The following is a 20,844-nucleotide window of genomic DNA, read 5'->3' on the forward strand; positions in this document are numbered from 1 at the left end:
TTAACAAATCTTGATCTTTTTACGGCGAATCCAGAGAGGAAGGGACGGCGGCGCGCCGTGTCTCACGAACCTGCATCGTTTGCCAAGGGAGCCTCTAGCCGGCGGCGATTGACGCCGCTTTTGCACTTGCGGGATTCGATGGCGGGGGGTTCGCGGCACGGTAAGCTCAAGCGGTTGCTCTCATGACGCAGGTGTGCATTCGGACGAAAGAATCCAGCCCAGTGATGGATCGGCGTTTCCCGCTGGCCCAAGAACTTGGGACGGATCGGGCACCTTTTGTAGTGGAGGTTGTGGCTACTTGAAGAGCGGTCAATTTCGCATATTTGCACACTAAATGCGGCATAGTGGATTATCCCTGGGGTAGGTTATAGCCAATTTTATGTCTAGCATGTGAGAGGGGCAGTGGGGCAAGTAGCTGTACCCTGCTGTACCTGCATGTTTTTGTACACAGTGGTCAGTGGTCAGTGGCCAGTGGTGTGTAATCCTCCGGATGACAGCGTGGAAGTTCCAACAAGTCGGGAGCTCGGGGGCTGATGAATACCTATACAGCACAACGCCGTCAGCAGTTCAGGAGAGGGGAGCACAACATTACACGCTTCAAGGCCAATGCCACTTAAAGCCAAACTCTGAGACAATTCCAAGTTTGCGCCTTTTGCTTTTACAAGACAACCCCTTGTTCCTTTCCTTGCAATCGTTTTAAACGTGTTCGAAACAATTTATGCCGAGCATCCATGGCTTCGTTATAGACGCCAACCAAAACACCGACGAGGGAGCCAACTGCCCTTAATACCACCCATCATACCATCCCGACAGATCCAGGTTTCCATTGCGCATTTCAAGCGACCGTGCGATAGAGCTCCCGATTATCGCACCCGCCCTCGAGACCGAGCGCAATGGCGGACGAACAGCCGGGCTCTACCCCACCGGCGTCGCAAGACGATGCGCCGCTGGTGGTCAACCTTCAAATTGTGTCGCCATCAGTCGGTGTTGGAATCCTACGGTTCCCCGACCTGCCGGCTACCACGACAATTCAGCAGCTGAGAGGAAACATCCGAAACGCTCTGCCATCGAGGCCGCCGGATGACCACCAACGTCTAATTCACCGAGGTCGGCTCATGGCACGCGACACAGATACATTGCAAGATATCTTTGGCGAGGAAACAGTACGCTTTTTCTTCCACCGAAGAATTGCGAGTTTGAGAGGGCGCTAACAGAGTCCGTGATAGCTACGAACAAATGATCAGCAAACAATACACCTCGTACTGCGAGACACCGGCGACCTCCCTCCGCCCGATGCTCAACCGCGCCTTCTTCCACATGCGCTCCGGAATGCGCCCAACGCCGCCGCCATCCCCCGGCCGGGCTCGGCGCCTATCGGTGTGCCCCATGCCACAGCTCATTTTGCACATCATGTCCATCAGCATGCTCAACAGCACGCCCAGCAACACGCCCAACAACAGGAGCTACTCCAACGAATGAATCAACTCCAACAGCGGGAAGCGAACTACCGCCAACTTTTAGCCCAGCAACAACAAAACAACCGTACCGTGATGGGCCCCCAGATCTTTCAGGACGGTAACGGTCAGCCTCAAGTTGGCGGGGTTGATCCTACAGGAGGGAGAAACAGCCCCGTCGGGCAGACATTTCGGACCGTTACAAGAGAAGGTACAGGGCCAGACGGGCAGCGATATAGCTTCAGGATCGTTCTCAATGATGTCATCAACCCGCCTGGCACCGGCTCCCGTCCCCCATCGAGACCCGGGCCGCCCTCTGATCCTGTCGGACAGAGGCCGCTTTCAGCCGCCGATGTCCGCAACATAATCCACGGAGCCGACGCAACTCGGGCCGCTCAAACTATGGCTAATGCCATGCAACGGAATACGTCGGGCGTGCCCCCAGCGAACATGCCGACTGAGCTTGCTCACTTCAACTTCAACAGCCCTATCCAACCAATCCAGCCAGGCGTCACAACCCCCATCTTCCCAGGCGTATCAAGAAATGTTAGTCGGGCAGCCACTCCAGACACATCGACTAGATCTGTTAGCCATGGAAGCGGTATTGGGCCGAGTAGCCTGCCGCTCCCAACACAACTTCAAGGTAACCCCGAGGTGTACATCCTCTCCTCGCCGACGGGGCCCCGAGGATTGTTAATCAACAATGGTTCGGAGTTGTACACCACTCCTGCCGCTCGGTCGCTGCCTCTGGTACCAAACCTATACCGGCCACTTGTCCCGTCCTCGTTATTCGGCGAGACGCATCGCATCGAGGCCCAAATCCAGCAGGGACTAGGACAACTGGCTGGTTCAAATGCGGGTCAGCCACAATCACATATTCAGGCGCCGCATACACAGCCCTATCAACCGCCTTCACCTCTCGCTCAACAACCCTACCCCCCGGCTCCGACCATGGATCAACAACAACCACTTCCTCAGGCACACAACCAACAGCAACCCGCGATCCGCCGCCGGCCAGTAGCCGGTCAAGCAGCACCCGCAGCGCCGCCACCCGCAGCACACCCGCAGCCACAGCCGGCACCCGCGCTCAATGCACATGGCAATCCGGGCGTGGCCCCTCTGGTGGCAGCGATATGGCCGCACATCTGGCTCCTCATTCGCCTAGTCGCGTTCGCGTGGTGGTTTTCATATACGGACCCGTCTTGGGAGCGTTGGCTATCCCTCGTCCTAGCTTTCACCGTGGTGCTCGCAATTAACACGGGCATATTTAACGGAATGGTCAACAATGCGTTCCACCCGGTGAGGGAGCAGCTTGAGGGGATGATTCCATTCGCGGACCCCAATCGGCCGCAACAGCAGCAACAACAACAGCAGCAGCAACAGCAACAAGAGCAACAGCAAAATCAGCAGGAAGGGGTCGTGAACCAGAATAATGAGAACGTCACAAACCCGGACCCGGCGCAAACAGCAGCGAGACTAGTCGCGGAGCGGAGAGTCCAGAACGGGAGTTGGCTGAGAGATCATATGAGGCGGATCGAGAGGGCGGGGGTTTTGTTCCTCGCCAGCTTTGCGCCGGGTGTGGCCGAGAGGCATATCCAACAGCTCGAGGAGCAGGAGCGGGCGGAGCGGAGGGCTGCTGAGGAAGCGAGGGCTGCCGCGGCCGCGGCCGCAGAAGCGGCTGCGCAACAAGAAGCCGAACAAGCCGCTGCTGATAATCAGGAAGGACCAGAGGGAGGCGAAGATGGGAGTCCCGCTCAGCAGCAAACAGAGGCCCCTGAAGTTCAACCTCAGCCACCGTTGGTCGAGGTATAGGCGTTGCTATTGAATTATGGGCGTTCTTAGGATGCGAGGACTATTTTTTTTTTGAATACCTGTATTTTTCTGGGGCGAGTCGAGGGCGGTATACTGTGACTGATGTACGAATTCCACCGGTATTGACTTGAACACCGTCGTTTCTCTTCCGCCCTCAATGTGTCCATGTGCTGTAAAGTGCAGAACTATGCCATGCTGATAGTGGGCTATCTAGTACACGGTTCCCATTATGTAGGACCCAAAAGTTGACAAACTAATCTGGGAAGCATAGATCAACTCCAGCGCCGAGCCCCCTAAAACCTCCCGAGGCTGTCTCGGAGTTGGCCCCGGGCTTGACAGCCGAAGTGGGGCCGCGACACCACTCAATGCTCGCACTCGGCCGTGGAGTACCGAGGCATCCAGGATTCCCCGCAAACAGCAGGGGCTCCCTGATAAAGAGGACAGGAGGAAGGAACCTGAGGATCGTTTTAGCATAATCATATCCCAAATATATATTCCGATCATCTACTACTCCGATTGACTTCAGGTTTCCCCAGACTTGATCAATCCCTTGCTCATCTTGTCTGACCAAAACACAACGAACCAAAACCCACGTCATATCACACATCACATCACAGACAATCCATCCCATCCCCCCCAAACCATCACCATGGCCGAAGCCCAACTCCACGATTTCCCCTCCCTCTTCTCCCTCGAAGGCAAAGTCGCCGTCGTAACCGGCGGGTCCCGCGGCCTCGGCCTCAGCGCCGCCTCCGCGTAAGCCCCCCCCAAATCCCAAAATCAAAATCACCACTCCCACTATATCCATCCCAGCCACTAACCCACCCCCCAGCCTCCTCCAAGCCGGCGCCTCCAAAGTGTTCATCAGCTCGCGCAAAGCGGCGGCCTGCGACGCGGCGTGCGCGACGCTCAACGCGCTGCCCAACCTCCGCCCGGGCGCGCGCGCCATCTCAGTCCCCGCGGACGGGGCGACGCTCGAGGGCGTGAAGCACCTGGTCTCGCAGGTGGCGGCGCAGACGGAGCACGTGGACATCCTGCTGGCCAACGCGGGCGCGACGTGGGGGGAAGGGTTCGACACGCACTCGGACGCGGCGTTCGCGAAAGTGCTGGACCTCAACGTGCGCGGGGTGTTCAACGCGGTGCGCGAGTTCGCGCCGCTGCTGCAGCGGCGGGCGCGGGCGGCCGACCCGAGCCGGGTGGTGATCACCGCGAGCGTGGCCGGATTGGGGGTGGGCACGCTGGGCAAGCAGGGCACGTACGGGTATAGTGCGAGTAAGGCGGCGGTGTTGCATCTGGGGAGGAATCTGGCGGTGGAGCTGGGCCCCCGGGCGATCACGGTGAATAGCATCTGCCCGGGGTTTTTCCCGAGTAAGATGAGCAATGGGTTGTTGGAGATGTCGGGTGGTGCGGAGGCGTTGGGCAAGGAGAACCCGTTGAGGCGGCTGGGGCAGGCGGAGGATATCGCGGGGGTGATTGTGTATTTGACCAGCAGGGCGGGCGCGTATGTCAATGGGGCGGCGATTGAGATTGACGGCGGCGCGTTGTGGCAGAAGGGGCAGCTGGATGTTAAGTTGTAGAGGAGAGGAGTGGGGATAGAATCGTGTATAGCGAGTTGTATATTACGATATAACACATACTTTTCCGCAACGACGGTAAATACACATTATTGTTAAACTGCAGATGCCGTCGGCTTGCGAGCAACCCATGCGCTTGCCTTATACGTTGTTTGCAACATCGACTCCTTGTCGACGATGTACGGTGCCTCGATGCCCGTTTCCCTTGACACGACCTCGAACCCGACGTCGGTCACCAATGCCATCACCTCCTCGTCCGTGAGTTCAAAGTTACCCGGATCTGCTATCCCAGATGTGTCGTGGCCGGAGTCGGGGTCGCCGTCCTCGTGTTCGTCCCGGTCCCACACGCGGCCCTCAAAATGCCATAACAGAGGGCCGATGTTGACGAGGATGCCGCCCGGCTTGAGGCAGTGAAATATGGTCTCCAGGTACCGTATGAGGTTAGGCGCCGTGTCCAAAAAGAAGACGGTGGCAACCACATCGTAGGCTGCCGCCCTGTCTTCTTCGGCGTAAAGACACAAGAAGTCGGCGGCGCTCATGCTCATAGAACCAACGCGTTCCGTCTTCTCCGCCTCTGTGAGCTCCGTGGCGCAGTGCAAATCCGGGACGGAGTAACTCCGCAGGTGGTTGGCCCTGGATCTATGATTTGAAAAGGAGTGAATCCAGGGGAAGATCGTATGCTGGCCGGCACTCTGGCAGCAGTTAAGGATGTACGAGGATGCCAGCAGCTGGTGATACGAGATCTCGTTGCCCTCGGCTTCGTATCCGCTCCTGCACAACTCAAAAACGAACCGGCCGAGACCTGCACCAGGAACGAGGATCTTGAGCGAGGGGTGGTTCGGCCCCCTCGCGCTCTGCTCTGCAGCGATGGCGCGCAAGACGGGCCCAAAGCTAGCCTCTCGTTCCCCGGCACCTTCGGCCGACCAGTCACGGTAGAACTGGCGGATTGTGCTGCGGGCTTTGTCGATGTCGCCGGGCTTGGCTGAGCCATTCCATTGTGGAGGCAACTTCAGTTCACCCGTCTCGGAGGGAACACCAACATGGAACATCTCCAGACCCCTCTTGAAGATGGTGCGGGCGAGCTCGGCGTTGGATTCGATGGCGTCGTCTATCTTGTTCAGAGTGTCTAGATAGTTGAATGGAGGGGCCGCAAGCCTCTGCCAGTGGGCTTGTGGCAAAGCGTAGAACGCCTGCCTACGCAGATGCGTACATTGGAAATGGGATGTCTTAGCATATTGCCTATTGCGAGGTCAATAATTGAAGCAGTTTGAGGGCAGACAACGGCACAGTTGAAAGATTTTGACACAGAACAAACTCACACGGGTGGCTGAGTTATGGCGACTAGAATAAGCAGGGATGGGGGTATAAGGGAATTTCCCTACGGTGGCCGGCTGTTTCATATGCAATAGAAGGAATATTGGGTTGGGGGTTGAGTCAAACATCGGGATTTGCCCATGCTGTGACCGGGAGAGTGACATGTGAGAATTTCCGAGATGTTACTCACTGATAAGAGTCAAGCGTGCGGTAGATGACCTGCAACTCTTCCGGATCATCGATTCCATTTTCGATGCCGTCCCACGGGGTGTCCTCCTCCATTTCTGTTTTTATTTGCGTAGTGGTAAAGGGAAGAAAATGGAACCGGGAGTGTTCGAGGATGGAGTTGACGGAAAGAGCGGAGCCGGAAACCGGTGGGTGTTTGCCTCGGAGTGACGGATGCAGTGGCACCTTCCTCCATCCCCGGCGCAGACCAAAACCCAAACTCGGCCCGTTCAGAAGAATCGTTCAGATACTCCCCGGGCCGTCCCGTTGCTTCTCCGATACTAGGTCATTTATAAGTTCAGGTTTCTCTTCATGTTATATACACAGTAAACGCTGTCAACGTTGTGCACAAAACCTCGTGCAAGCTACATTTGACCATAACCAAACAAGTATAATAATTCAATTTGGTCTCAAGTTACACACCTCTTCGGCGCTCAAACAAATGGTCCAGGCTTTAAAATCGAGTAAATGAGACAAATCTCTCGAGTTGTGTTGAGATACACAGAAGAAAACACAGTCAATTCACTAAAAACCAGGAACACATCCCAAGAAATCACAAACCCTAACCCTCGGTTCATTCTCATCAACTCCAATCGTTACCCCAGTTAAGGCTTCTAGCATCTGCACCTCACTGTCGCCATGTCATTTCACGAAATTAAATAAACTTTCAACAGTGGCAATGGAAACCCCCATACAAATATCTTTCCCTCTTCCGCGGTCGCTAGACTCGCGAATCTACCTCCATCTGACGGTCAAGTCCAAGGCCATTCTACTCTTTCTCACAACGGCGTCGATGGAAGATGCGGGTTCACCAACCCCCTTGGGGTCGTTTGTTTATGCTCTTCCCGATGTACGCCCGCCTTCCCACATGACCTGCATCAAACTGCTGACCTTGGCTCAGAGGTACAACCCCAGTCAGCCTCTGGCCACGCCGCTTTGCACGGTGGAACCGACGATCGAGTTTACCACGCGGCTAGCCAAACTGCTGGTAAGGAAAACCCAACGACCGATCTATGTGGGCAACTCCATAAGCTTTGCGAGCACCGGACTGGGCGGGACTGTGGATGAGGAGATGGACGCGTTCAAGAAAGTCGTCGAGGTCACTCTGTCCCAATTAAAGCCCGTCATTGAGGCTGCCTAAGCTCGCGGTGATGAGCCTGCTTGAACTAGTCGATTATACGACCTCAGCTCTCATAATCCATAGCCATTGCAACAGATGGAGTCAGACACAACACAAAACGAGCTATCAGTCAACAGCCCTAATCGGTCGAAGGCCACCTCAAACGCTCCGACGCCGTGTTTCACCGAACGGTCCACATGGTTAGAAGAGTGCTGTGCCATGTATTATCCGAAGACAGCCTTTACGATGCTGAAATTACCGGGCCTACGGGGTTCCTTCATGATGAGGTCAGCCGCCGCTGGGATAACCCATCTCACGTTTCTTGTCTTGGAGCATCGTGGAAGAGCTGCAATGAAGGATAAGCGCAGTTCCCATCGGCGCGAAGGGGTCTTTTCTCATTGTTGCACATATATTATGACGTGGGCCAGTACAAGTGTTGGACACAGTATCCGTGTGAAAGATGAAGAAGTTTACCGATTGGGCGAGTGAGACTGCCCATCAGCCAGAATAAAGCGGGCGGTTTCCTCAGCAGCAAAATGGAGCTTTGCCTGGTAAATGGGGACCTGGCCTTTGGGCCGGGTCCGAGTCAATACGATAGGACAACAGCGTATGTCAGCACAACAGAGGCTGAAGATGGAAGATACCCCTGCATATCTGAGGTAGGCGCCTGACAGATTACTGAGGCAGGGAGACGGGCTCTCTGTGGCCAAAAAAGCCGAACTCTAAAGGGCCAAAGATCAAGAAAAGAGACAGAAGTAAAAGAAAGTAAGAAAATAAAAGGAGAGAAAAGAGACACAGCAAAATAAATTATATAAAAGAATCAAGTAAAGTAAAAAGTAGACTTTGGGCTTCCGAATAACTTTCTTTTTCGTTCCTAGTCGAAGGTTCCGTTGACACCTATACTTTAAGAGTTCGGCTTTTTTGGCCCATGGGTGACGAGCAAGATGGACCCCGCTGCCAAAGCGCTCTCTCCGACGTCCAAAGCGGCAGTTGCTGTGGAGCTCGGGGTTCGTGAACCTCCCATTCTGGTTGGCCACATGCTATCAGAGTCCCACTATAATTCTGACCATGCCCCGCCAGACCTCTGCAACAAGGTCTTGCCAGGGCCCCCGCGGCGCAAAATTTAGGGTGGGCGACCAACGTCGCTTTTGAAACAGTCGGCTGCCCACTCTTCAGTCAAGATCCGACAACAAAGGACAGAAAATCAAGGTGCGTGAGATCAGAATCCCACAGGGCCGGGTAGGCGGTTAACCGCAGGTACCTCGTTTCGTGCTTGACCTACTACTTTTTTTGTGCAACTCAGATTGCCTGATGGCCCAACCCCAGTTCGTGCGCGAAGGCTAACAGCTTCTGGTTTCACCCCACTTTGCGCAGACCAGAAGAATGCCGTGACCAGCACCACCAGCACCACCTTAACCTGAACCTTTTCAACCCGTAATAAATCAACCACGAAAAGAGACCTGTTCTTCATTCCCGCCCAAGGCAATTTGACCACCCATCTGCCATATTTTGATCTTCGTTTGTGCTTCGAAGCTCTGCAGCTCCGGGGCCAGCGTTTGCCGCTTTTCCAAACACCAAAAAACCCACAGGGGCTCTCGTTCAACCACACATTTGCTTGCCTGCCCCCGCCCCGCGATACTCGACGTCGGTTCTTCGCCATGGATTGGCAACCAAACCCAGAGTCCCTGAGGACTCTCGCAGGATGTCTCAAGAATTCCTTGAGTGGCTTCGATAAGACGGCACAAAAACAAGCTGAAATCGTAAGTGATCTCAGAAGCTTTGCGCCTGCGCGTGTTGGTGGGGAAACTAACCCAACACCCCCCGCAGCTGTTGTCCCAAGCAAAAGCGAGCCCGGATTTCAACAATTACCTGGCCTACATCTTCTCGAGTGCCAATTCGCCCGCCGGTCTGGCGCTGGCCGCCAATGACTGGCATTTGGTCCGCTCGGCCGCCGCCATCATGCTCAAGAACAGCGTCAAGTCGAACTACAAGCAGATCCCCGAGGGCAGCATCGCGCTGATCAAGCTCGCGGTCCCGATGGGCGTGCAAGACGCCAATTCGCAGATTCGCAATTATGCTGGCAATATTGCGACCGAAATGATCCGCCGTGGTGGCCTCTACAGCTGGCCGGAGCTGTTGCAGGAGCTGTTGAAGCTGTTCAGCAACGAGACGGGTCAGGTATCGAACGAGGCACAGGAGGGTGCTATGGCGGCCATGGCTAAGATTTGCGAGGACAACACCAAGCTCCTAGAGCGGGAACATAACGGCCAGCGGCCACTCAACATCTTGCTCCCAAAGTTCATCCAGGCGACCAAAAGCCCCTTGCCCAAGGTCCGCATTCACGCACTCACGGCCATCAATGTTTTCACCCCCCGGAAATCACAGGCAATGCTCAACTCCATCGACGACCTCCTGCAACACCTCTTTTATCTTGCCGAGGACCCCGTGACCGATGTTCGGCGCCAGGTCTGCCGCGCGTTTGTCCGCCTCGTCGAGACCCGCCCGGACAAGCTTTTGCCCCATATTAACGGGCTGGTCGAGTACATCATTTCGCAACAAAAAAGCGACGATGAGGACCTTGCCTGCGAAGCCGCCGAGTTCTGGTTGTCGGTCGGTGAACACGACGATCTGTACCAGAGCCTTGACCCGTACATCCAAAAGATCATCCCGGTGTTGTTGGAATGCATGGTCTACAGCCCAGAGGACATTGCCATGCTGGGCGGGGAATCGGACGACGAAGATGAGGAGGACAGAGAGGAGGATATCAAGCCCCAGTTCGCCAAGAAGAACCTCAAGCGCGGCGCCAACACCGAGCCGTCAGAGGCGTCGGCCGAGGCAAACCAGAACGGGAACGCGTTTCAGAAACTGGCGAGCATGGACGACGACTTGGAAGAGGGCGAGGTTGACGAGCTGGATGAGGAGGGGGGCGACGAAAATCCTGACGAGAAGTGGACGCTCCGCAAGTGTTCGGCGGCCGCCCTCGATGTCTTCGCTACCGACTTTGGCGGTCCTGTGTTCACCTCCATCCTGCCGTATCTGCAGACCAATTTGAAGCACCAAGACTGGCCGCATCGTGAGGCTGCCGTCCTTGCGCTCGGCGCTGTCGCCGAGGGCTGCATGGATGTCGTGATCCCCCATCTACCCGAACTTATTCCCTACCTTATCAGCCTGCTAGACGACCCGGAGCCCGTCGTTCGGACCATAACCTGCTGGACACTCGGGCGGTATTCGGCCTGGGCGGCTAACCTGCATGACCCGGCCCAAACACAGGCCTACTTCGTCCCCATGATGGACGGCATCTTGAGGAAGATGATCGACAAGAACAAGAAGGTGCAGGAGGCCGGGGCCTCAGCTATGGCGAACCTCGAAGAGAAGGCGGGGAAGCATCTCGAACCTTTTTGCGTCCCCATCATCCAGCAGTACGTCCTATGCTTCAGTAAGTATAAGGACAAGAACAGATGGGTCCTTTACGACTGTGTTCAGACGCTGGCTGAGCACATCGGTCCCGTGCTGGCCCGCCCCTCACTTTGCAACCAGCTCATGCCTGCCCTTATCGACCGGTGGCAGAAGGTTCCGGATCAGTCAAGAGAGATGTTCCCGCTCCTAGAATGTCTTTCATACGTTGCCATTGCCCTCGGCGACGCCTTCACCCCCTATGCCGAACCCATCTTTGGGCGTTGTGTCAACATCATCCACCAGAACCTGGAGCAGACCCATGCTGCCAACAACAACCCCGCATTCGACCAGCCCGATAAGGACTTTTTGGTCACCAGCTTGGATCTCCTGAGCGCCATCATCCAAGCCCTCGACAATGACAAGGCCGTCAAGCTGGTCCAGAATAGCCAGCCAGCCTTCTTTGAACTTCTTAGCTTCTGCATGGAGGATCCTGCCGATGAGGTTCAACAATCGGCTTACGCTCTTCTCGGCGACTGCTCCAAGTTTGTCTTTGACCAACTGAAGCCCTTCCTGCCCTCCATCATGCCGATCCTGCTCAAGAGGCTAGATCTCGACAACATCCTCGACGAGGAGATAGACGGCAGCTTCAGCGTCGTGAACAACGCTTGCTGGAGTGCCGGCGAGATTGCGATGCAGTACAAGAAGGATATGGCACCGTTCGTGCCGGAACTTCTTCAGCGCTGTGTCCAAATCATTTCCAACCCCGGCGTGCCTTACGGCGTCAACGAAAACGCGGCCATTGCCCTCGGCAGGCTTGGCCTTGAACACTACGAGCTCCTCGCCCCGCATCTGGCCAAATTTTCGGAGGAATTCCTCAGGGCGGTGGAGGAGATCGAGCCGTCTGAGGAGAAGGCTACGGCGTTCAAGGGATTCAGCATGGTGGTGGCGCAGAACCCGCAGGCGATGGAGAAGGACATGCTGCGATTCTTCACGGCGATTGCGAGGTATCAGGATCTGAAGCTGCAGAGCCAGATCAAGCAAGAGCTACACGAGGTCCTGCAGAACGTGAGTTGATTTCCACCGAGCCCATCCGGCTCGTCATGAGATACTAATCGTTGGTGTTGTGGCAGGTTCTCACCCTCTACCGCCAACTGATCCCTCAGTTCAACGACTTTGTTGGCCAACTCCAGCCACAAGACCAACAGGCTTTGAAGGCTACCTATGGCATTTGATTCGATACTCGGTCAGAGTACGAGGCTAGCATTGTGCTCAACACACCTTACCGCCGCCCCCACTTCGTACATGGATATGCTTCTTCTTTTGGTAGCCAGGACGAGAGAAAACAAAAAATGATATACCCAGTTGCGACTTGGATCTTTGGGTCTGGACGCATCGCATCGGCACCATGGGGGTAGTTAACCGGGGACCAAGTAGGGGTTGTTGTTTTGAGAGGGGCATGAAAGTGAATGCAATATTTCTTTGATTTCGTTGGTTGCCCGTACGCCGCCAACACTATTCTCTGTCAAAGTTGATGGCGGGAGAGAGAGGGCAAGGGGCGCGGGGAGGGACGGTAATAGTAGGCAAGCGTGACGCGATGGCTGGCACGGGGGGTTTGAGTGGTGGGAGCTAGGAGAGAACAATTTGGGAAAGGAATTATGGTTCGGCAGAGATTGCTTGAACGGTGGCTGGGTGACTGGCTATTGCTGGTGGCTTTTCGGAAGAGCTGGTGCAGAGAGATGCCCCTATCCATATGGACTGGACTGGGGCCATGGCAACGACGAGACTGTCGATAGCTTGGAGAGAGAGGAATGGAATTGCCGGCGATGTTGTTGGGGCAAAGGGAGCAAACATGGGATCGGCAGATCCTTCATCGGCAGCCCGGAGGCTATGGAGTGCGCTGCCCGTGGTGGATAAATCTGGGAAGCAATCCACGAGAATGTGTTTTTTGCTGGCTGGCTCAGGCCGGCCAGGACGGCGGTAGCACATAGGAGGGATGGGTTATGGGATTACATAGATGGCTTTTTTTACGTAGAGAACTGGTGGTGAACTGTACTGCATTTACACTTAGATAGGCCATTAGATAGCTAGTAGGTAGCTTCGCGGTGTAGTTTTAGTAAGAAAAGGCGGGTGTGGCTGGATAGCAGTCCTTGTTTGATGAGGTTCGAGGGCACCGGGTGTTTGGAATACGCTGTGTTTTGTTTACCTTTGAAGTCTTGTTTGTGAAAACCGGTGAGGTGCCCATACCCCAGTGTTTGTCATGTTGCTTCCCTCGAAAAAAGTTGTTGCACTGTTCGTGAAGTCCATTGCAACAAAGTGAAGGAAGAGTTAAGTGGAAAGGCTTTCCGCGTTGAAGAGCTTCAGGCATGAAGAAATGCCATCTTGTGATCGTACCTCTACCTCCCTCCCACAACCAAGTAACCATGGGGATTTGCCGTTTGGTATATCCAAGTGTCGATGGAGCCTCATCGACGTTATAAAGATGTTTACTTCATGTGAAGAACGAATTACGGAGGCATGGCCGAGTAGTGGGCTGAGTCGACGACTGGTCCTTCGGCCCTATCTGGAGCTATCATGTTTCTAGAAGACAGCACGACGTGATGCCATGCTCATTGCTTTAGAATTGGGCAACCCTTCTTGGTTCTGAGATGTCCCTGAACTATCTGAGGTTGGACCACGGCCGATAACCCCCTGAGGTGTCTCGTAGAGTGAGAGTAATTAGGCGCCAGCATGTAACACGGCGTGACAAACGACCTATCACATTTCAAGCGAGGAAGGAGGTTGAGTACCGAACTATAATCTTGATATCTATCTTCCGAAGAGATTGCAATGGCGTTCCGCCATTGGAGGTGCCTCAAGTTCCTGCCACCGCGCTTCCACGCCCACACTGACGACGGAGTGGTGGAATAAGCCTGGGCTAGGAAAAAAAATCAGAGACGTGAAGAGAGAGAAGGACCGGAACCCATCGCAGTTCAGGCCAACCGAACAGCTGGCATTCGCCCATCTGCCCGTTCGTCGAACAAAGGCTGCAAAATGGCACTGGCCCATTTGCTTCCGCGCTTCGCGTCAACTTCATGTTCGGTCCCACGTCCAACCTCCTTCCGGAGGTCTCCATGCGCGCCTCGAACAAGCCCCTTCTCCTATCGTATCTCACGAAACCCTATTCCCGAAATAGCTCCCTCTTCCCTCCTGCCCAACATCTCCCCCCACGGGACTCCCGTAACTGTGCCTCAAGTCCAGGGCAGGGTTCCCATTGACGCCGAAGCTTGACGGAAATAAGTCCTGATCAGGACGTGGCACGTTCGGTAGTGACCTGAGCAGGAGCTGCGCCTCGTCGCTAACGTCGCGATGGCATTGGGGAAACCGACCGTGGCGCGCGTCGGGGCGGCAGCGGCTGTATTGAAAAGGGGCCGAGGGAGACGAAGGGAGGGAGACAGGCGTGATGGGACGCGCACTCCACCCCCGAGCTCGTTCGAAACAGACAACGGGCGGACGGGATTGGATGGGAGAGCGGCATCGTCACGATGGTCGTGTCCGACTTTGGCAGCCGCGGTGGCTGTGCAAGCGCTGCTGATGGGGACGCGTTTCGGGGGAAACCGACGACCAGGGCCTCGGGGGGCCACTCAGCTGTTGGATGAGTTCCGGCGCTGGAAATTGAAGATGGGGCTCGTTCATGCGTCGCGTTTTCGCGATCTCTCCCCGTACGTACGTATGGGGATGGACAACATCGTGGGAGAGGCCGGGCATCATGGCGGGATGCTGTGCTAGGAACCCGTGTGTCCTGCGCGGCCTCACTTAGGTAACTAAACTGTCGCTGTGCTGCACCGCACTGCAACCTCACTGGAGTTACAGGGCGCCCGCCGTTGTGTTCCCGACTCGGACATTTAATTGCCCAATCAGTCGCCAGGCCTTACCCTGTTTCACTAGCAATTCGGTCCGGCACGGGGCTGGTCTTATTGAACGCCCCCAAACCCCCCTAAGGATTCCTTTGCCCATATCGGTATTCTTTCCACACACAGCATGGGAACAGCGGAAGGGCCAATTCCTCAGCGATGGGGAAGCGGTTCAGTTTCAAGGCCTAGCGCGGCGAAGAACTGACGCTGAAGTGGATTATGGCGATCCCTCGATGATTCCCAAACAGGCAATGTTTCCAAAACAGGAAGGCGGCAGAACGGATATCGGCCGGGGTTGAATGTTTAAGTCGATCCCGGTTCGATTTCCGGGTCCGCTGGGCTGCGAGCCGTGGTCCTTGATGATCACCCCCCGGATAAAGTTCGCAACGGCTCAGGCTAGTCAGGATTATGTAAATAGTAACATGATGCGCATTGGCAGTGGTTGTAACGTTTCAAGAACAATCACCAAATTGCCGGATAACGTCCGGCGTGTATATGCTGTATACTTTGCTGATGTTGGGGTGATTCGTTGGTGTGGAAAGTGAATTCCTTCGCAAGGTAGGAGCGCTCAACAGCTCGAACCGATTTGAGGAAGAGGTACGCACAAAAACAAATTTGAAAAAAAAAAAAGAAAAAAAGGCTTTCAGAAACTAGGGGTATGCCGATAGCGCTCTACCTTCTATTCTATGAGCTCTATTTTCCCCTTTCAAATCGTCTGTCTATTTTCCTTCAACTTGTTTTGTGTTTGATGGATTTATTCCCCAGTCTGCGGGCACTGTACGAACAAACCCACCCCAGCCAGGGGGCTGCACTGATCGTAGTCGGTGTATTGATGTGCTTCGTACATCTTCAGCTCCCGAAACGTGGCGGTACTCGGACCAGAAATAATTGAGACAGAACCAGGGCCGCTGCATTCTGGAAGACAACTCGAACGAGATAGGCTATGTCATAACCAGCCACAAGGTAACAGAGGCGCGCACCATTACCGAGACATCAAGCACCTACCCGATACAGCGAACGGATCTGGAGATCGAAATCCTTAAGGCATGGCTGTCGATCTCCCAGATCCTTTCTAGACCATACCGAGACCAAATTCAGCCTTTGCTGACCGCAACGCAAACCTGACGACACCCCTACAATCCCATCTAGAAAATGTATGGACAACACCTCATACACCCACCGTTAATACAGACCGATGTAACGTTATGTATTATGCATGGACCAACTTACTCTGTCAGCGAACCCCTTCCCCTGGAGACAACAACCACCGTCCGCCGGCCAACCACAACCCACGCCCACCCAAATCTACACCAACCACCACGCCAAAAAGATGATGACGCATCCAGGAACAGAGGGAGGGAACACCAAATCTCCCACCACCGCACGCAACCAGCCGGACTCAGATCGGCTGGAGCCGTCCCCGAGGCAGTGTAATCCTCCTCTGTCCTTCCCTCTCCCATCAGCAGTGGCAGCGGCGGTGGCGTGAGCGTTCCGTGCGTGCGACTCGGGCCTTTTCCCCTGCTGCTGCTGCCGGCGACGGACGTCCTGTCGAATTACATCCAACCGATGCACGCGCTCCCTCCCTCCCTCTCTCTCTCTCTCTCTCGCTCTCTCTCGACCGGGTCCCCACCCAGCCTCACCGCGCTTTGGTGTCTGACAGGATTTCCTGGGGAGGGAGAGGGGGGACACAGGCAAGTGTCCTGCGCGTGCGATGCTCTGCTGTGCTATACTGTACTGTACTGTGCTGTGCTGTGCTGTGCTGTGCTGTGCTGTACGTGCTGTACGTGCTGTACGTGCGGTGCTGTGATGTGATGGGGTGCCGCGTGGCGTAAGGCAACGTTGGGCCGAGTCGTACGAGACCGACTTTTTGTCTGGAGATAGATATGTCGGGGGCGAGCTCGTCGGGCGGCCAATGGGGTGTCCGCCATATGGCTGCTGGTCTCAGGTCCTGCCGTGCAAGATTGAGAAACAGGGCAAACTAGTGTGGCTCACCAGTCTATGGGGCGGCCTGTGCCGCCCGCGAGGGCCAGCGGAGAGTGGTGGCGGACGGGACCGGCTGGCGGGTTACCTTGTGGACGGGCTGGCTCTGAGTTGAGAGTGTACCCGTACATCCACCCGTTCATCCATCCATCCATCCATCCATCCATCCATCCATCCATCGATATGGTGGTGAGGTTACCGGAAAAGTCACGTTCTGCCGGCGAGGCCGGTGGCTGTCCGTCCCGGCCGTCTGGTTCGGGCCCGGGGTGGATGGGGGCTTACACATGGGGGGGGGGGGCGAACCTACCCGTCGGTGGGCCCCTCTTAGGCAGGGTTACACATGGCCCTTACAGCACCGTTTTTGCCGTCGAGGCAGCTGGAGGTTAAACAGGCCACGGGCTGCACCCGAATTGGTCAAAAAACGAGCAGGCGGTGAGTTATGAGGGGGCTGTGGTGGTGCATTATTGTCAAAGGTGAAGCGAGAACGAGATGAGAAAGGGGAAAGAAGGCCCTTGACCATTATGCCGTGCAGACGAGAAAGGTGGTGTTGGAAGCTCGGGATTCGACAGTTCAGTTGCGAATCTCAGCCGCGCCCAGCTAACTACCATCACCTGGCCTATCCACCCCCATCTCGCGGCCCGATGGGGAAAAAGTACGTATGTATACCAAGAGACGGCTATAAATAGAAGAGCCACTCAGAGTCGGTACCCAGGATGTGGTTTGCCCTTGTACTGCCGTTGGGCAGCCGGGGATGAATCCTTACGTCATGTCGGCAGCTACTCGGTGCTTGTCGAAAGCGTGAGTTGTGGGTGTCTATGGCTGGGATGTATGGATATCGGCATGGGGAGCCTCCGACGCTTGGATGGGTGGGGGGATTTGTGGTGTTAGCCATTGGTGGTGTTGAGGTGACAAAAAAGTCAGTCATGCAGGTTGTCCCTTTCAAGGACTTCGCGAAGTTTGTGAGAAGGCCTAGAGCCATGCAACATAAAGTGAGGAGGATAAGCATGTACTATAGCACGTCACGGTAGCTTCGATCTCGACGTGAATCTGACATGATGCTCAGCTGTTAGTCTTAGATCGGCTGTTAGAAGATTCTTTGATAAGCGAAGTGATGGTGGGGTTGACGCAGGCCGAGGGAAAAGGACCTCGATGGGAGCACGGCGACCCTTTGTGATTGGCGTGGAATTTTCTTCTCAGTTGTAACTGGTGACCCGGAGGGATTGTTCCTTGGCACCCACCACCTTATCTGCACGGGCACGGCACCGTGCCGGCTCCCGGATCAGCCCATCCTGTACAAAATGCTAATTGCTCGCTTTCACCGGAACTGCCGCCCTCGGTGGCTGATCCTTTGGTGACGCCTTAGTCATGCCCGATGGAGAATGGCCCCGGTAATGCGGTTCTTAGTGCAAGATCAACAAAAATGCTTCAACCCGAGGAATCCGACCTCGGGCGGCGGGCGGCGGCCCGAGTGTGAAGGGTGGGGGTCGAAGACTCTGGAAAAGAAAGCCACGAGAGAGTGGAACGTTGTATCGCAGCAGATCGGTTGTTGTGAGTGGTCTGTTGCTCGGTGAACATGGCTGATTGGCTGTTGTCGTCTTCTTCTTGTCCAATTCGGCCGGATGTGGCAAGCGACGTCAGAGTGGAGAAATGCCGGGAGAAGGGCGACGAGGGAAAGGGATACTGGAAGGTTATCTTCAAGAATAGCAACAGGCTATTCCCGACTCGGACAAGCCACGAGATTTTGGTGAGTCGTGGAATGACCCACGATGAGCCACCACCGACTCTCTCGCTATTGTCACCCGAGTCACGTACTGAGACAAAGAACTTTTGGGCGCAAAACACAATTCGTCGGGAGGAAGATTGGCAAGGTAAGTCATGGTGCCTGGGTGGATCGTGGCCACGTCCAGGCGATGCATCAGCTTCCCCCGCGGCGGGAACAGCGGCGTTCACGGCAAAGCGGCCCAAGCGGCCTCAGGGGACCCGAGCTTTCCAAAGGGGAAGCGAACTCGTCGAAGGTAAAAAATGTCTGGCAGAATCGCGGAATGGGTGGGGCTGGAGAGAGAGCGGTGAAGTTTGGCCCATCACCAAGCGGGCAGGTGTGGAGACGGAACTTCACACCAAGCACTGCCTCCGCCTTTTTGCCGAAGAAATGGCTTTCTTTCCCAAAGGGACGGTTGGTGAGTTTTTATGAGGTCGGCGGGGAAAAACGTGCCACTTCTTTTACAAGGTTGATCCTCCCAAATTTCAGCAATTCCCAAACGAAAGAATGGCGATTACAGACGGAAGACAGCAGCCCATTCAGCCAAATCGCGCGGGTTTGATGGGATTTCGATGCGAATGAGGGAGGAGGATTTTGGAGAATGAGGGGAAACATGCAATGTTCGAGCAGGGAACATGAGACGCAACGCGGGAAGCCAAAAATGGACACGAGAAAACCGTTACATCGACCAATCAATGGTGCAGACCCTTCAGAAAACCCCCGATCCACTAGCCATCCTCCATCGACGCAAGGGTTGTGAACAAGGGACCAGCATCTCGGAGGACGTGCAGGGATCGCTTTCGGGGTTAGCACACCTGCGATGGGCCGACAAGCCAAATGGGTGCGGAGCGAAGAAGGTTTCCAGATGGTGTTTCCACAGCCGGGGGTTGGGGGAAGGCCTCTTGGAGGCAAGTGGGTGGGTGAGTCGGCGCATTCTCCTCGGGAATTGCCTCTACATCATCATTGGTGGCGCCTCTTTTGTCTGGAGGGCGCTCCGTTCGCTGTTCTGCGATGTCCCACGCTCGGCTCGGGGCGATGCTCGGCCCCGCCCCGAAGGGCACCCTGGATACCAGACTGGAGTTGGGGTCTGCCGCCGGACAGCGGTCGATAATGGCAGATACCTGTTTGGTATAGCCGAGGTGGAAGTGGACCTGGAGAGCTCTCGGAGGTGGTTTCGAAAAGCTTTTGGGCTCCAACTCGGCGTCTCAGCAATGACATACTAGCCGGCGCAATGACTGGGTGATGACGAGGGAGGACTCCAAAAGTCATGGACCCGAGGTTGCTAATTCGGCGGGGGCGGTTTCGGCAGTCGGTGTTGTCCCACGCTCGAGAGGACCTTTCGCGTGCCCCAGACTCCGCAACCTTGTCCTGGCGACGGAGAGCCACAGCCGAGTATCCCCGGCCGTCAACTTCAACGATGCCAGAAATGCGGTTCTGGTGTGGCCTTGGCCGCATGTCCATGCAGCAACCCAAACTCTATTGGTTGGACCTTTACCGACAAGGTGCAGCGACGGGGGCCCTGATGATGGCCTGAGCCCCGCATGAGCACAGGCTCGAAGGGCGGCATTCACAGGGACTCCTCGACGAAAAATACTGCACCGCGTCGTCTGTGCGCTTCGGCGTTTTAGTCCGGGATTCAGAGACAAAAACTCATGTTTGCTTTCGAGAAGTATGGTTTTGTGATAGGGCGTTGCCGGTATTAGTCGCCTGATTTTTGCAATAGTCAAACTTGGGTTGAGTTATGACTTCCATATTCGTCAAGCAAGCACGCCCTCCCGCGCAAATAGCTGTTTTGAAGTACCTATCAGGGAAGTAAGGGAAAAGGACAGTGCAACTTCTGTATAGACTCTCCCACCGGTTATGTCCGTTGCTCTGGTTTGGCCGAGATAGACAATCAGCAAGCCACAGACAAACAAACTAGGCTAGAAACTCAAACATCGGCCTCTTTGCCCGCTGTCAAGCCTATTGACAACCCATTTGCGTGGAGTTCCTGACGGCAACGGCGGTCACCACCCCGGATTTTCTGCGGCGTGTCGCCCGGCCACCAGTCACAAAAAACAACAAGCGAGCGACTGACAAGTGCTCAATGACTCCGCCCCAACGGGCTAGCCCCAGTCGGTTAGCAGGCCCTTGCAGTTCAGTTCGCACACTCTCAGACCAAGCAGGAACTCCAAATCCGCATTTTTATTTTTATTTTATTTTTATCATTGGTGAAGGACAGAGAAGAGGTTCGACCCTCTGAGACTCTAGAGACGGATGGATATTAGACCTGGTATTGGGTCAGCGGAAGTAACTGATGGCTAACGTGAGGTGGCCGTTC

The 20,844-nt window shown here is 55.3% G+C and overlaps 6 protein-coding genes across 6 annotated transcripts; 5 read left to right on the top strand and 1 right to left on the bottom strand.

Annotated features, from left to right (window-relative positions):
• Window positions 1-893: 893 nt before the first annotated feature.
• CHGG_07313 (uncharacterized protein) lies at window positions 894-3,266 on the top strand (the record flags this gene model as incomplete). Its single annotated transcript, XM_001224968.1, has 2 exons — window positions 894-1,163; window positions 1,245-3,266. 2 exons carry the CDS (start codon window positions 894-896, stop codon window positions 3,264-3,266), a joined length of 2,292 nt encoding a protein of 763 aa, XP_001224969.1.
• A 649-nt stretch (window positions 3,267-3,915) lies between these two features.
• Window positions 3,916-4,843, top strand: CHGG_07314 (uncharacterized protein; the record flags this gene model as incomplete). Its single annotated transcript, XM_001224969.1, has 2 exons — window positions 3,916-4,022; window positions 4,099-4,843. The coding sequence occupies 2 exons, from the start codon at window positions 3,916-3,918 to the stop codon at window positions 4,841-4,843; spliced, it is 852 nt and encodes a 283-aa protein (XP_001224970.1).
• Window positions 4,844-4,935: 92 nt separating this feature from the next.
• On the bottom strand, window positions 4,936-6,436 carry CHGG_07315 (uncharacterized protein; the record flags this gene model as incomplete). The annotated part of the gene is made up of 2 exons (XM_001224970.1): window positions 4,936-6,079; window positions 6,345-6,436. The coding sequence occupies 2 exons, from the start codon at window positions 6,434-6,436 to the stop codon at window positions 4,936-4,938; spliced, it is 1,236 nt and encodes a 411-aa protein (XP_001224971.1).
• Window positions 6,437-7,247: 811 nt separating this feature from the next.
• CHGG_07316 (uncharacterized protein) lies at window positions 7,248-7,520 on the top strand (the record flags this gene model as incomplete). The annotated part of the gene is made up of 1 exon (XM_001224971.1): window positions 7,248-7,520. The coding sequence occupies one exon, from the start codon at window positions 7,248-7,250 to the stop codon at window positions 7,518-7,520; it is 273 nt and encodes a 90-aa protein (XP_001224972.1).
• Window positions 7,521-9,157: 1,637 nt separating this feature from the next.
• On the top strand, window positions 9,158-12,127 carry CHGG_07317 (uncharacterized protein; the record flags this gene model as incomplete). Its single annotated transcript, XM_001224972.1, has 3 exons — window positions 9,158-9,259; window positions 9,327-11,960; window positions 12,086-12,127. The coding sequence occupies 3 exons, from the start codon at window positions 9,158-9,160 to the stop codon at window positions 12,125-12,127; spliced, it is 2,778 nt and encodes a 925-aa protein (XP_001224973.1).
• Window positions 12,128-18,338: 6,211 nt separating this feature from the next.
• Window positions 18,339-19,747, top strand: CHGG_07318 (uncharacterized protein; the record flags this gene model as incomplete). Its single annotated transcript, XM_001224973.1, has 3 exons — window positions 18,339-18,573; window positions 18,673-18,942; window positions 19,155-19,747. 3 exons carry the CDS (start codon window positions 18,339-18,341, stop codon window positions 19,745-19,747), a joined length of 1,098 nt encoding a protein of 365 aa, XP_001224974.1.
• Window positions 19,748-20,844: the final 1,097 nt, after the last annotated feature.

This window comes from Chaetomium globosum, genomic scaffold (assembly GCF_000143365.1).
Source record: "Chaetomium globosum CBS 148.51 scaffold_5 genomic scaffold, whole genome shotgun sequence".
NCBI lineage: Eukaryota > Fungi > Ascomycota > Sordariomycetes > Sordariales > Chaetomiaceae > Chaetomium > Chaetomium globosum.